This window comes from Lepus europaeus, chromosome 8 (assembly GCF_033115175.1).
Source record: "Lepus europaeus isolate LE1 chromosome 8, mLepTim1.pri, whole genome shotgun sequence".
Lineage (NCBI taxonomy): Eukaryota > Metazoa > Chordata > Mammalia > Lagomorpha > Leporidae > Lepus > Lepus europaeus.
This window is the reverse complement of record NC_084834.1, coordinates 21,681,890-21,698,015: the sequence shown is the minus strand read 5'-3', so window position 1 is coordinate 21,698,015 and position 16,126 is coordinate 21,681,890. Positions and strand designations below refer to the sequence as shown.

Sequence of the window (16,126 nt, the reverse complement as noted above, 5' to 3'; positions counted from 1 at the left end):
TATAAATGTTTGGTGAGGATTACTAGTTAAAATACAAGTTAAGGTAAACAGAAGACTCATTTCAGGTGCCAGCCTCCACCTGCAGTGCCAGCATCCCATATGGATCCTAGTTCAAGTTCCAGCTGCTCTATTTTCCGACCCAGCTCCCTGCTTATGTGCCTGGGAAAGCAGTGGAAGATGGTCCAAGTCCTTGGGCCCTTGCACCTACATGGGAGACCCAGAAGAAGTTCCTGGTTTCTGGCTTTGGCCTAGTCCAGCCCAAACTGTTGTGACGATTTGAGAAGTGAACCAGTGGATGGAAGATTCTCTCTCTCTCTTTCTCTCTCTCTCTCTCTCTCTCTCCCCACTTCTCTTTCTGTATTTCTGCCTTTCAAATAAATGAATAAATATTTTTTAAAAGGCTCATTTCAAATAAAGTGACCAACAGACTTTGATGACAGATTGGACTTAAGAGATTTTACAAAAAGGTAGAGAGAGATGATTCTGGAGTTTTCTAGACTAGAAGTGTGAACCATAATTGTGAATGTGTAGTTGAGGGCGGAGAACCAGCGGGGTGGCTGGGTGTAGAGTTCGTGAAAGGAACGGCCCTGAACGGTCCTGAGATGGGGACATTTGGAGGGCATCCAGAAAGGTCTCCTGACCTGCAGAAGTGACGGCTGCAGCTTTCTGTGTCACGGAAGACCTGGGAAAGCAGCCTGCAGTCCCCTGTCTGGAATTAGACTCTGACAGTGTTGTGGCTGTCGGCAAGAGGCTCCCAGAGGCAAGGTCTGCAGGCCACAACACGCATCCAAACAGACTCCTCGGGCCACATTGCTGCTTCCCAAGTTTGAAAAAACCCAGTCTGTTCCAGGCTCAGAGTGAAAATCCATTGCCCTTGTTGTTCAAGTAATTGTCCACATTCTCATAAAGAACCTGCAGGAAAACTTCTTAAAATGCCTGTCTTCTGGTAAATCATTATTTAGGGGATGTTTAAAGCATGTCTTTTCCGTTTTCAGTTTGAACGACTGAACCTTGCACTCCAGAGAACATTGGCAAAGCATAAAATCAAAGAAAACAGGTAAGTCAAACCATTTGGTATGAACTTCCCATTATAATTACCAGTACTGTTCCTTCCAGCCAACCCACACTGAGCACATCAACCTTTATGGATTGACTATGGAACACCGGAAACCAGGCTAGAGAATTTAATGCTATTTAATCTGAAAGTAAGTGCATTTTGTTTTCACATTTTGATGGATGAAACTTCAGCTTATGTCAAATGTTTAGGGTTTTATAGCTATATAGAAAAAGGCAGAGCTGGGACTCAAGCCCATGATTTTAACCATGCTACCATATATGCCTACCTTTAATTTTTATTATTTTTTTATTTTTGACAGGCAGAGTGGACAGTGAGAGAGAGAGAGAGAAAGGTCTTCCTTTGCAGTTGGTTCACCCTCCAATGGCCACTGCGGCCGGCGCATCTCGCTGATCCCAAGCTGGGAGCCAGGTGCTTCTCCTGGTCTCCCATGTGGGTGCAGGGCCCAAGGACTTGGGCCATCCTCCACTGCACTCCCTGGCCACAGCAGAGAGCTGGCCTGGAAGAGGGGCAACCAGGACAGAATCCGGCGCCCTGACCAGGACTAGAACCTGGTGTGCCGGCGCTTCAAGGCGGCCTATTGAGCCGCAGCGCCGCATATATGCCTGCCTTTAACAAGGACTCATAAGGCCTACGCTTCCATCCTAAGGGATAATTTCTAAAATGTTTACCAACAGATAAGGCATGGATGCCAAATAATCAAAAGAGACTCCTTGTCTGAAGGATACTGTCAGAGGTCCAGCAGGGTCTCAGTGGACATGCTTCCCTGCCTGCAGTGCACACGCACACGCATGCACGCGCACACACGCACACCTCACATGCTAAACCTGTAGCGTCAGGAGCATGTGGAGGTTTGATGGGAAGGGGGCCTTGGGGCTAGGGACAGCAGCTTGTCATTCATCCTTAGGGAAGCATTTCATTATTCTCATAACTAGTTTTGTTGTATTGGTGAATATCAGCCCTGTGTATTCTTGTTTTTCTTGTATCCTGCCTGCAATTTTTCTTAAAAAGATTCTGAAAAGACAGTGCAAGGTGACATTTTAAAATATCTGATTAAAAATTAATTTTTTTTCAAATATAATGTGACACATTCACTGCTGGTAGATAGCGTAATTTGCTCTGTTAGTTGTTTTGAAAAATTTATTCTGGGCCAGCATTGTAGATTCAGCCGCTGCTTGCAACTCCGATATCCCACATCTGCGAGCCAGCACCAGTCCTGGCTGCTCCACTTCTGTTCCAGCTTCCTTCTAATGCACCCGGAAAAGCAACAAACCCAAATTTTTGTGCCTCTGCCACCCGCATGGGAGACCAAGATTGAGTTCCTCACTGCTGGCTAAGGTCCCAGACCAGCTTTGGCTATCATCTCTCTCTTTCTCTCTCTTTTGTCTCTCCCTCTTTCTGTAATTCTGTCACTGTGCCTTTCAAACAAACAAATCTTTCAAAAAAAAATTTACTTGAGAGTCAGAGAGACAAAAAGAGGGACAGAAAGAGATCCCACTTAATGCAACATTCCCTGAATATCTGCAGTGGCTGGGGCTGGGCCAAGCCAAAGCCATGAGGCGGGAAGTCAATCCATACGGGTGTCAGGGACTCAACTACTTCAACCATCACCTACTCTGTCCTTGGGTCTGTATTGGCCAAAAGCTTGAACATGGAACCAGTGCTAGCAATTGAACCCAGGCACTCTAGTATAGTAATATGAAATATTTTTTCTTTATTAAATGTATTTACCTCTTCAAACGGCAGAGTGACACAGAGAGAGGGAGATACACACACAGAGAGAGATATCTTGCATCTACTGGTTTTCTCCCAAAATAACCACAACAGCCTAGGCTGGGCCAAGTTGAAGCCAGGAGCCCTGAATTCCATACAGGCCTCCCACATGGATGGTAAGGGCCCAAATACCTGGGCCATCCTTCCATGCTTTCCCAATTGCATTAGCAGGGAACTAAAGGAAGTGGAGCATCTGGGACTTGTGCCTGTATGAGATGCTGGCCTGCAAGGTAGCAGCTTAACCCACTCAGCCACAGTGCTGGCCCCAAGACAGAATCCTTAATGAAGTCTTACCCACCAGGCCAAATGCTCACAACTAGCCCTGTTTTTCAGCCCCTGAAATACCAAAAAATATTTAATTTGTAAATCATATATAAGAAGTCTTCAAAAAACTTCATGAAATTGCATATCATGAAAAAACCAATCATGTTTCATTTTCTTGTACCAGAATAAATTTATCTCCTAACGCTATTTTCCTGCAAACCTCAAATTTGTAGAACTGAATGTTAAAGTTTGAACAAATACCATTGTGAGAGATATTTCATAACTTCATTCATCCGTCTCCTACCCATGAGTGGATAATCTGTTCTGTAGATTATGTGGGATTAGTTTTCCCTGCGGACTAACTGTTCTCAGACTGCAGGCAGCAGGACCAAGCCAAGACAGGGGTCACAGACTATCCAGAAGAAGAGAGTGTGAATCTATGTGTCTGACAGAAGCGCTGTTTACATGAGTGATGTGAAACGCATTCCAGAAGCCTCTGACCTTGATTTTCAGTCAAGCTGATAAGATAGCACAGCTCATCCTCACTGTGCTACTGCGTCTGTCTCCTCAAGTCCTTGGCTGCCAATTGACTCAAAGTTAATTCTCAGGGTTTTGTGTTCTAAAATGTTCCTGCGGTTACAAGCAGATATTCAGAATATGTTCCCAGCAGTTAGCTCCTTTAAAACATCTCCAGACTTAAACAGCAGTCATTTTGTTTGTAAATCTCAAAACATCTTTATACCATTTTTTTGATTTATTAAAGTTAATGATATTTTTAAGCTGTCCTGGTGATAATCATTCGGTTGCTGAAATAAGCTTCTTGCTCGTCAGACCACCTGGTGCTCTGTTCACTGGCTCCTCTCGGCTCTGCTCTCTTTAGTTCTTGGGCATCCTCTGTCTGTTTTTGCCCCCACTTCCTTGTTGATGAGTCAGCTGCCATTTCTTCTGTTCCGCTTTTGCCAACCACTGAACACACCTTCACTCCTGCCTCTGCAGCTTAGCATCTTCTGTGACTTGACAAACAAAATTCCAATAATTTGAGCAGGGACTAAGCTAAGCTTAGGACTAGGGTGGCTTCTCTCCCCTTTCATTATGTGAATGAATTTTGCTGTATTCCTGATGATATCACTCTGAGTTGGTTGCCCAGAGACCGTCTGATTACATCATGCACTTGAATGCTTAGCTGTTGAGAGAGAAACAGAGAGAAAGGACTAGCATACACAAGTGCTTTATGCTGCCTGTATTTTTTGAAGAAGAGAGAAGAGAGAACTCAGTCTGAATTATGCTGTATAATGTATGCACCTGCTAAGCATGGCTCACGTCTCATTTCACAAGTTCTGGGCAATGGCAGCATTAGAAAGTGTTCTCTGGAGAGATTTGCTCTCACTCTTTAAAAGAAACAGATTTAGTTTAAATAAGAAAAAGAAGCAAATCAGAAGATTGTCTAACATAGAAAAACACATCCAGGGACTTTTTGATCTCTAAATCAAAACTGACTAGTATATCATATAGTGATGCTCAACTAACTGAGGTAAGAATATTTCTTCCTAATACTTTGTACAAGCAGGATACCTCTGTGTGATGAAAGTTGGGAACTGAGAAATTTCCCTTCCTGAAAATGTTTCCTTCTAACACCTCTCAACATATATCGTGCTTTATTGAAATCCGTTTAAAATTTCAGTTGTATGAGTGTTGGTAAACTTGGCTTCTCTGAGGCCAAATTGAACCACAAATAGAACCTTGGGTGTCCTTCAATATCCTTGCATGGTTTGGCAGATTTGTTCTTAATCAATCACCACTACCAGAAATCATCAAAACAACAACTAGCTAAACATGAATCAACAAGTTGTCCATTTTAAAATCCTGAACTTTCTATCAACTAAAATAATGAATGCTATTATGTTATCAACTTCTAAACAAACACAGCAGTTGATTAAAGGATAGATTTCTTTTTTGTGTTTGTTTTTAAATACAAAAGATAAATGTTTAATGTAATTATGCCTGAGCAATAATTACATAAGAGAGTATTTCTAACAGTTTACGAAAAAAATGAAATTGAAATGTAAGATTTTCCTGGTGCAAAAATTCTTGAAATCCATGCTTTGTGGTTTAATAATACTCATTTTTACAAGCTTTTTGAAGACTTAGTAAATTTAATTTTTTCACCAAAATAAACTTAGCTTTTAATTCTGTTTTCCATGAAATATTTGAAGTTCCCTCATAGAGATTTAAACTCAAAAGCAAATACTTACATTTTCTCTAAGGGACAAAATGGTGATATTTAAAAGATACACCCATCTGTTTGTAGATTTTCCTTGTTCCTTGGGTTATCAGAAAACCCCTGGGCTAGTTTATTTCCAGCTTTGTCTTGATCACTGCAATTCCTAGTTCCTTGCCTGTATGGGTACTCTTTGGCTTTAGTCTACGTAAAGATAACCTCAAAGACAAATATGCATCATTAATAACAATGAAATACTCCATATTATGTGTATTTTGGGTTTTTCCAGCATTGCCTTGGATTGTACATGTCATTGCTCCTTTCCCTTAAGATTTATAGTCAACATTTACCTCTTCAGAAAAAGTAATTCAAATTATTTTCAGTTATTATTTCTGCATGTTATAACCTGAAATTTTATCACTCATCTGTACATTTTAATTAAAGATGTTCAAATAATTCCAGGAAGTCTTTGGAAAGAGACGACTTTGAAAAAATAATTGCTGACCAAGCAACTGTAGCAGGTAATAGAATTGTTTAAGGATATGTGTATGCAATTGGGAAGTTCATCCTATTCTTGTAGAACTAATATTTTCTCCAAGAATGTTCTCTTTTTTTTTTTTCCTTTTTTTTCTTTTTTGACAGGCAGAGTGGACAGTGAGAAAGAGAGACAGAGAGAAAGGTCTTCCTTTTGCCGTTGGTTCACTCTCCAATGGCCTGCCACAGCCGGTGCGCTGCGGCCGGCGCGTTGCGCTGATCCGAAGCCAGGAGCCAGGTGCTTCTCCTGGTCTCCCATGGGGTGCAGGGCCCAAGCCCTTGGGCCATCCTCCACTACACTCCCGAGCCATATCAGAGAGCTGGCCTGGAAGAGGGGCAACCGGGACAGAATCCGGCACCCCGACCGGGACTAGAACCCGGTGTACTGGCGCCGCAAGGCGGAGGATTAGCTTATTAGCCCAGAATGTTCTCTATATTTGTTGGTCATGGTAACTTGAAGAGTAACTGTTTCATGCTATACATTTTTGTTTGTCGTAAAATATTTCCTCTTTTTATGTTAATGTTGAGACATAGATAAGGTTGGGAAGGAAGCTGACTCACCAGCATTGATCTTGAACCTAACTAAATATACTTCATTTATGCATGAAAAACTCTGTAAAATAAAATTCTCTTAAAAATTGATAGCAGTCATGGGAAAAGAGGTTAACAGTGTTCTCACATTAACAATTAGTTTAGGGGAGAGGCCAGCGCTGTGGTGCAGTGAGTTAATCCTCTGCCTGCGACCCCGGCATCCCATATGGGCGCCGATTCTGGGCCCAGCTGCCCTCTTTTGCTCCATGTCTGGCTTGGGAAAGCAGTAGATGATGGCCAAAGTCCTTGGGCCCTTGCACCCACATGGGAGACCCAAAGGAAGCTCCTGGCTCCTGGTTTCAGATCAGTGCAGCTCCCACCATTGCAGCCATTTTGGGAGTGAACCAGCAGATGGAAGACCTTTCTCTCTGTTTCTCACTCTCATTGTCTGTAACTCTGCCTCTCAAATAAAATAAATAATAATAATAATTAGTTTAGGGGCAAAAAAAAATCAATGAGTGACTTTGTTGGTATGTCCTTTTCGAAGTTGTAATGCTTAGGCTGTGAAGACAAAGTTCTAAAAGAAGCTGTAAATAATATATTCCAAGCAAATATCCATTAAAGTGTCATTGAACAATAAGAATACTGTTCTTATCAGAAAAAAAAATCGAAACTCTCTATAGGCAATCAATGATTTTAAATTAATTCTCAGATATGGTGCTGGTGTTACTGGAGGCCCTGTGAGGTAGAGAGTCTGGCTATTTGTGAAGTTGGACTGTTTTCTGTTGTTAACAGAAATATAGCAGAACTTTTTCTAAAATGGACTTGAACTTGAAATAATAGTTCTGTTGTAGTCAAGTGTAAGGTAATTTTAAAAAATTACCAATTTGGGACTTTCATTCATATTTAGCAGAATTTATAAGCTAACTATGTAAATAGCTTGAATGCAGGCGTTTCATTTGGAACTCTTATCAGATATAAAGGAAACTAACTCAACAGCTGAAACAGTGCAGAAAGTAAGACTAACAGTACAGTGCTCTCAAGTTTCATGTTGGACATCCTATCAAAATGCTTTACATGAGTAGCAAAACATGTGTGTGCTTTCAGGCGTGCCGGTGGAGGTCATCAGAGAATCCGTCGGTGAAGAGCATTTCAAGATATGCTACGAGGAAGACGAACACATCCTGGGCGTGGTTGGCGGCACCCTGAAAGATTTTCTCAACAGCTTCAGTACCCTGCTGAAGCAGAGCAGCCACTGCCAAGAGGCGGAGAAGAAGGGCAGGCTGGAGGACGCCTCCATCCTGTGTCTGGACAAGGACCCCGACGTCTTGAACGTTTACTATTTCTTTCCAAAGAGAACCACGTCCCTGATTCTGCCTGGCATCATCAAGGCAGCCGCTCACATATTGTACGAAAGTGAAGTGGAGGTGTCCTTACTGCCTCCCTGCTTCCGCAATGATTGCACCGAGTTTGTCAATCAGCCCTACTTGCTGTACTCCGTGCACGTGAAAAGCGCCAGGCCGTCCCTGTCCCCAGGCAGGCCCCAGTCCTCGCTGGTCATCCCTGTGTCGCTCTTCTGCAAGACGTTTCCGTTCCATTTCATGTTTGACAAAGAAATGACCATTCTGCAGTTTGGCAACGGCATCAGGAGGCTGATGAGCAGGAGAGACTTTCAAGGAAAGCCTCGTTTCGAAGAATATTTCGAAGTTCTCACTCCAAAAATCAACCAGTCGTTCAGCGGGATCATGACTATGTTGAATATGCAGTTCGTTGTACGAGTGAGACGATGGGACAATTCAGTAAAGAAGTCCTCAAGGGTAAGGAAAACGGGATACCATTTGAGTATGAAGTAAACTCCCACCTATGTGAGGATTAGAAACCAAAAAGTAAAAAAATGGAAGAGAAGTCTTCACAGAGTTCATGGAAAATGTGTACTCTGAAAACAGCTGCATAGAGTTCAGAACTTTTTGCACCAACATAAGCAACTTCTAATTCCATTTTCCATGAACTTTTTGAAGCATCACTTCAAAAGCTTTGATAAAAACATTTGTGCTTTGAAATCACTCCAGACTAACTTGAAAGCTGAAATAAGCTTTGAAAAGTTCCTTTCACATTCAATTGTTTGCTAACTTGAGCTGTCACATCACAAGTGTTTGCCGAATGCAGTCTGACTTTTTAAAAACTAATTTTAAGCTGGCAGAATCTAAAACAAAATCCGTTCTGCATTCGTTTTCTTGCTTCTGCGATTCATTTCGTTATAAGTATTTCTTGAAAATATTTCACCTTCTAAAACCCATTGGTGTATTTTGTAATTAAATGAAATAAATGTTTATGTAAAATACATTCTCAAATATCAGATAGCTGGCTTAATTTGAATAATAATAGCATTGTTTCATAATGAGCAAACAAAAGCTACTGGCTTCTTATAGGAGGCAGCTAAATGGGTTTTAATCAGTATTCATGGGCTTAGAAATTATGTAATTTGTATGATGAATTCTTACAGAATGTGGGGGAAGACGTGTTTTTTCATCTCAGTGAACTTTAGTGATTATTTAGTCTCAGGAAAGAAAGTTGGTTAACTCATAGTTGATAGTGCAAGCAAAGCTGAGAGGCTTCAGACGTGCGTCACCCTAGCAGAAGTACTGTTTGTTACCCCAGAGGAAAACAACTTCATTATTGTATTGTAAAAATAATATTATCTCTATTTTTTAAAAAATGGATACTACTTAAAGATGTCATTGTAGCAAAAAGTCAAAAATGTTAATTATGTCTTTGTTTAAAACAAAATAATACTATCCACAGCTTCTTTTTTTATAACCTGTTGCAATCTTATTTTGAAGATTTGCTTTTAATTGTTTATTTGAAAGGCAGAGTATCTGAAGGAGGAAGAGAGAGAAGAGAGAGATACGGTGACCTTCTGCCCTTCTGGGGCTGGGCAAGGCAGAAGCCAGGAGTAAGGACTCCACCCAGGTCTCCCACATGGGTGACAGGGGCCCAGATACTTGGGCCATCTTCCACTGCCTTCTCAGGCATGTTAGCAGGAAGCTGGACTAGAAGTAGAGCAGTCGGGATGCATACCTGTGTTCTGATATGGGATGCCAGCATTGCAAACAGCAGTTTAACCTGCCATGCCACAACGCTGACCCCTCACAGCTTCTTTTATCTCTAAATGATATATTTCGGGCATCCTTTCACATCATTTGATAGAGATTTATTTCACTTTTTTGGGGAATGGTGATATTCCATTGTATAGTTGTGCCCTACTTGATTTAACCAGTTCCCTATTCCCAGACATTTGATAACTTTTGACTTGCTGCTACAACAAACATTCATGGCTGTGTTTGCCCACACGCATGCAGATAAATCTTCTTGTGGTCCAGGATGATTACTTGTAGCTCCACTTTCCCTAAGAGCTCCTGGGTACAAGTCTTTCTGCTGGTTTATTCTTTTGTTTGTATTGTGGAAGGCAGAGCAGGTGCAAAGTTGAAACAGGAAGGTAGCTGTTTCTATGAGATCCAGTTACCTCCTCTGTAGTTTGGAAAAATTACTTCCAAAACAATAGCTTGGGGGTGGGGGCTACTCCCGACAGAAAAAAATAGTGTTAGAACAAACATCATACCTTTGGAGGCTCGTTAACCCCCATACCTGCCAAATGGAATAAGTAGCTCATGGGAAAAGAGAAGAGAAGCCTTCTAAAACAGGACATCAGAAAAAAAAAAAAAAAAGAAAAGAAGGAAGGGAGAAAGGGAGGGAGGTAGAGGGAAGAGGAAGGAAGACTACATTTCATGAATATCAAATTATACACAAAATATAACTCCAGATTGAACAAAAGAGAATATCCAAAGACTACAGTAGCAAAGGCATAGGCATGGCCATTTAGTTGCTTGAAGTAAGAATTTTTTGCATTGTTCACTGTGGGTCATGAGATCTACATAGAGTATACTCCAAGATGGTCTTCAGATGTCTGCTCGCATTTTAGAACTTAGAGCAAACTGGATCTAGAATGTGTTCTTCCTTAGCATCTTTGAATAAAAAAAATAGAGCATAGATGCAAAGGGATGATTGCTGTTATCAACTTCCTCTCCTTTTGTCTCAGAAAGGTGTTGGAAACTTGAATAAACCACAACAATTGGTTCACCTTTGCTTCACAGATTATGGACCTCAAAGGCCAAATGATCTACATTGTTGAATCCAGTGCCATCTTGTTCTTGGGGTCACCCTGTGTGGACAGACTGGAAGACTTCACAGGACGAGGGCTCTACCTGTCAGACATCCCAATTCACAACGCGCTGAGGGATGTGGTCTTGATCGGGGAACAAGCCCGAGCTCAGGATGGCCTGAAGAAGAGGCTGGGGAAGCTGAAGGCCACCCTGGAGCAAGCCCACCAAGCTCTGGAGGAGGAAAAGAAGAAGACCGTCGATCTCCTGTGCTCTATCTTTCCCTGCGAGGTTGCTCAGCAGCTCTGGCAAGGGCAAGTTGTGCAGGCCAAGAAGTTCAGCAACGTCACCATGCTGTTCTCAGATATTGTTGGGTTCACTGCCATCTGCTCCCAGTGCTCGCCGCTGCAGGTCATCACTATGCTCAACGCACTCTACACTCGTTTCGACCAGCAGTGTGGGGAGCTGGATGTCTACAAGGTAGGCATAGAGCAGGACAGTGGCAGCTTCACAGGCGAAAATCACTAGGGGAAAAGCACCCAGCCTAGAACCTGAATTATAATGCAAGTGAAAGGGCCGGCGCCGTGGCTCACTAGGCTAATCCTTCACCTGCGGTGCTGGCACCCCGGGTTCTAGTCCCAGTTGGGGTGCCGGATTCTGTCCCAGTTGCTCCTTTTCCAGTCCAGCTCTCTGCTGTGGCCCAGGAAGGCCCAAGTGCTTGGGCCCTGCACCTGCATGGGAGACCAGGAGGAAGCACCTGGCTCCTGGCTTTGGATCAGTGCGGTATGCCGGCCGTGGCGGCCATTAGAGGAGTGAACCAACAGAAGGAAGACCTTTCTCTCTGTCTCTCTCTTTCACTGCCTAACTCTGCCTGTCAAAGAAAAAAAAAAAGAGAGAGAGAGAGAGAGAGATAATGCAAGTGAAAGGCCTTCGCTGCAGGGTCATGCAAGCCATATCCTGGGAGCAGGCATTGTGTATTAATTACGTGGGTGTTCTCCAGCTAGAAATAGCTCTCAATCTGCTCAGGAACAGAGATAATTGTTCCAGGAAAGGGCTGCCACATTGTCCTTTCAAAGAATGAGCCTAGAATGGAAGGAAGAGCAGAACAGAGGCTGGGGTGTAGGGTCTGTGAAGAGATAAGAGAGGACAGTTAGTGGACCTGCCATGCCACTTCACTGTGTTGACTTATTAAGCATGACTTGCACAGGGAGACTTTATCCTTTGTATCTAAAAATAAACATGAAGATTATAAAAATTATCCTTAAATGGAATAATTCAATACAGAATTAATATGATACTTTCCATGTCCAGTTAACAGAAATTAAAATCACATCTTTGCACCTTGCCCAAGGGTAGAGGCATTTAAATAAGGTTTAACTTCAAATTGTGCCCTCTGTCTTACTTTCTTCATGAATGGAACAAATGAAATAGCCTTTCTCATTTTTAAAACAAAAAATAATAGCCACAGAGTTTATATACATGAATAATACACAGTGAGCCCCCTAATTTTTTTTAAAGATTTATTTATTTATTTGAAAGGCGGGGTTACAGAGAGGCAAAGGGGGAGAGAGAGAGAAAGAGAGAGAGAGGTGCTCCCCTCCACTGGTTCACTCCCCAGATGGCTGTAATTGCCAGAGCTGCGCCGATTGGAAGCCAAGAGCCGGGAGCTTCTTCCAGGTCTCCACATGGGTGCAGGGGCCCAAGGACTTGGGCCATCTTCTACTGCTTTCCCAGGACATAGCAGGGAGCTGGATCGGAAGTGGCGCGGCCGAGACTGGAACCAGCGCCCATATGTGATGTCGGCACTGCAGGTGTCCACTTTACCCATCACGCTACAATGCCAACCCCGAGTCCCCTAATCTTGTGCACAGGAGTGTTATGAAGGTTGTGGTAGATAACATGTGCTACTGTGCGGGCATCCGGGATTTACTGAGTGCCTGCAGCCAACGACAGGCTCCCTTCTAGGGAGTGACTGTCCCCGACATGTAACTATTATTACTAAGAGAATGAAGAGATTTCAGATTCAGCCTGCTTCTTTAGAATTAAAAAATCATTTGGGGCAGATTCAAATTATTTTGCTTTGTTTTCAATATTGGCATTAAAAATAAAGTATGTTTCTCATTTGTATGGTTTGAATCATCTGCTTGATTTGCCACAGAACAGTCTGGCATTCCAGAGCTTAACTCAACATGAAATAAATAAAATATTGAGGAGGAAACAAGTATTATTTATGGGAATACATAAACCCTTGCCTTCTTTCATTCTAGATGCTAGAAGTAAACCCTTCCTTTAAAAAAATTCTAACAGGAAATTCCAGACAGAGCCAGGATTCTCTTGGGAAAATAAGAGATCCATGTATAATTACAGATAAAAATAATTGGCTTCGGTTAGATTAAGTTTGATGGCCTCCTATGGAATTTACTGTATTTATTTGTAGATGTTTTTCTACCTCAAGAATATCTCCTCTTTCAGAATTGTGAAAAGGAAGTCTTTTCTTTCTTCTCCCTCAGCAAATTGCAGAAATCACTAGCAGAAGTGGCACACTCTTCCTTTTGGTAATTCCTCTCAAGGGTGCACGGTGGAGTTTCCACCTACACTATCAAGTATTTGGAAACTGTGATGCTTACTATAAGGGCAGCAGCCACACAGTTCTCGGATTAATCCAAGAGGAGCTGGTCTTGAATCACCTTCTCTCCCAATCCTCATTTCCACCTTCGCTCCACTTCTGATTTTGTATGAAAATAGCTGGATATGGCTGAACTACCTAGCAAAGGACCTGAACCATGGGCTACATTTCAGATATGTGAAAGGTCTAATCAGAGGCTGACCGGGGAGAGACAGCTTCCAGGAATAGTCAATGCTATTTATCCCAGGACCTAAGTGTGCCCGGGCTTCCTTTCATTGCATTTTCTTTCTGTCCTCCAATGTTTTGGTCATGCTTCTGTGTATTTCTGTTTTCCTTTATCTGTTGTTTTGGCAAATATTTATGGTTTGCTCAGCAGTTGCAAGCATAGCTAGGCAATGGCTGCAAAGGAGGAGGTCCAGTCTCCAGAAGAGAACAGGTGGGCGTGAGAGGACAAAGGGTGATGGTAGAAATGACAGTGTCAGATTTCTGTCGGACAGGAGACATGTTGCTTCCACCCAAAGAGGTGCAAGACTCCACAGGAGCAGACAGAACAGGCATCTCCCACCAGGTAGTGTAAGGATAGGAATTCTCCTAGCTGCTGTGTTTGAGCACCTGTGATATAGCACCAGTTGTGATGAACCGTTCCCATCTGGTCACTGTTGGGAGGAGTTGTCTGTTCATTCATTCCTGGGCACTGGAGATGTAGGAGATAACAGGAAGACTCAGCCTCCATTCTGTTGGGAGGAAGAAAGACAATAAACAAATGAGTAATTTTATAATATTCCAATGGGTGCAATATTCTATAGGAAAAATAGGTTAGGGGGAGAGGTGCAAAGGGTCAGGAGTGATCTTGATAGAGGGTGGTTGGGGTGGGCTTTTCTAACAAGGTGGTGTTTTTACAGAGACTGAAGGAAGAGAGGAACAAGACAAACGCTTAGCTGCAGAGTTGGTTCCAGGCAAGGAATAGCATGTGGGAGCATGTTTGGTATGCTTGAGGGATAACACCAGTCCAGCCACATTCGAACACGGAGGGTCAGACAAGAATTAGGAGACAGTGAGGGACTGGCAGAAGGACAGGCCAAGGAAGACGGAGCCATCACAAGGGCTTTCGTGCTTTCTCTTCAGTGAAATATGGAACGACTGAAGGCTCGTACCCCTGTCTTTTTTCTCACCCTTTCACAATAGATAAGAGTAACATGATCTAATTAGTTACAATGAGCAAAAGGGTACCCCAAAACATACATGGAAAATGGGATTGAAAGATAAATTCATTTTTGTGTGGAAAAAATTTTAATGGGGAAGAAGTATTTTTCATAATACACATTTTCCATGAACTTTTGGAAGATCTTTTGTATTTGGAGAAAAAGAAAAGTACATCTGCTCAGACTAGATGGATTGTTAAACAATTAGTAGCTTTCTGTGGCTCATGTCTTGGAAAGATAAAAATTTCCTGTATCAACAATAATGTTGATAATGATAGCAATACTGGTAATTTATATAATAGTTTGCTTTCCAGTAGACTTCCAGGCACTATTGTTTTTACCTCCTGGTTTGACATCTTAGGGTCTATACTCTGATACATATCCATGTAGACGATAATTGCTATGAGAACAAGAGAAGTCCTTTAGGAAAGTTGTATTTCTTTTACTTATGACTATTAGTGCCTTAGTTTTACATGACACATTTTTACTACATTCCTATGACACTTACTGAATAGTGACTTCATGTAAAGCACCATTTTGGGATTAGGTGAATATAAAATGAGTAAATGATCCCAATATTTTTAAGCAATTTATTTTAAAATACAAATGAACTTCTACACAATGAGTTTCTAGAAAATACATTTCTACAAAAGCTTTTTATACAGTGACATTTAAAAAATATAGTTAGATGACAATGAATCAGCAGCAAGTCTGAGAGTGGAAGCCACTAACACAGTGTTCACAGGATGGCCCAGTCTCTGTGTGGAGTGTCCTGATGTAAGAGCTCTAATTCTAGTGAATTTTCTGAGAGGGAAAACGAAAGGCATTTCCAAGAGGATCTGATTTGGGCTTTTTCTCCCTAGGGCCTAAGCACTGCCGTTTCTGCTACATGATTCTTGAGTTCTGCTGTGATTCTTCCCGAGTTTTCACTTATAATACAGATAATATATCCCGTGTAGGTGGAGACCATTGGCGACGCCTACTGTGTAGCTGGGGGTTTACACAGAGAGAGTGATACCCATGCTGTGCAGATAGCGCTGATGGCCTTGAAGATGATGGAGCTCTCTGATGAAGTCATGTCTCCCCATGGAGAACCCATCAAGGTAAGGCTGGGGACAGTCTCTCCAGGAGACATCGGGAGAGTAAGTGCTTACTGCATAGTTATTGCAAGAGTGGTGTGTTCACTGGGGTTTAGTTGCAGAGTGAGATCTTCTCTAACTTGTTTCAAAAGGAAAAAATTACTCTGGGGCATTAGCTGGCTTTCAGAATCATTGAGAAGACTGGAGAAACCATTTCCATGATCCACAAACTGACTCCAGAACTGTACCACCACAGCCATGGTCAGGGAATTCTTATGTTCAGAAAGCTGCTGCCTCCATGGCTCATTACAGAACAAAATTTCACCTACTATAATTAGAATTGGCAAGGTGGAAATCCTGCATCATGACCATCAGGAGATGGAAAATGGACTCTGCTTAACATGCCATAGAAAACCCAAAAGCTTCCACAGTCATGCAAATGTATCTGACTCAGCAAGCCTAAATGCACCTCAAGTTTGGGAAATACAGTTTTTAGTTTGTCATCCTCCGCAGGAGAGGATGTTACTCGAATATTAACTGCTAATGCACCAGTACTTTCCAAGGCATGTAACATGTCAGAATTTCTACATGAGTCAGATCTAAGAATATCTTGCCATATATGAGATAATGAAATTAACGTGCCAGGTATTGATTACCAAAAAATAAA

General features: G+C 42.1%; 2 protein-coding genes across 3 annotated transcripts in view; one reads left to right on the top strand and one right to left on the bottom strand.

The window, feature by feature from the left end:
* Positions 1 to 16,126, bottom strand: part of LOC133765234 (ATP-binding cassette sub-family E member 1-like) — a 1,116,285-nt gene that overhangs the window by 851,298 nt on the left and 248,861 nt on the right. The gene's annotated exons all lie outside the window — the stretch shown is intronic.
* Positions 1 to 16,126, top strand: part of GUCY1A1 (guanylate cyclase 1 soluble subunit alpha 1) — a 65,144-nt gene that overhangs the window by 35,938 nt on the left and 13,080 nt on the right. For both annotated transcript variants that reach the window (XM_062199048.1, XM_062199049.1), the window contains exons 3-7: positions 996 to 1,057; positions 5,793 to 5,851; positions 7,503 to 8,212; positions 10,547 to 11,032; positions 15,340 to 15,483. In XM_062199048.1, the coding sequence (XP_062055032.1) occupies positions 996 to 1,057; positions 5,793 to 5,851; positions 7,503 to 8,212; positions 10,547 to 11,032; positions 15,340 to 15,483 (1,461 nt within the window). The remainder of the gene's footprint in view (positions 1 to 995; positions 1,058 to 5,792; positions 5,852 to 7,502; positions 8,213 to 10,546; positions 11,033 to 15,339; positions 15,484 to 16,126) is intronic.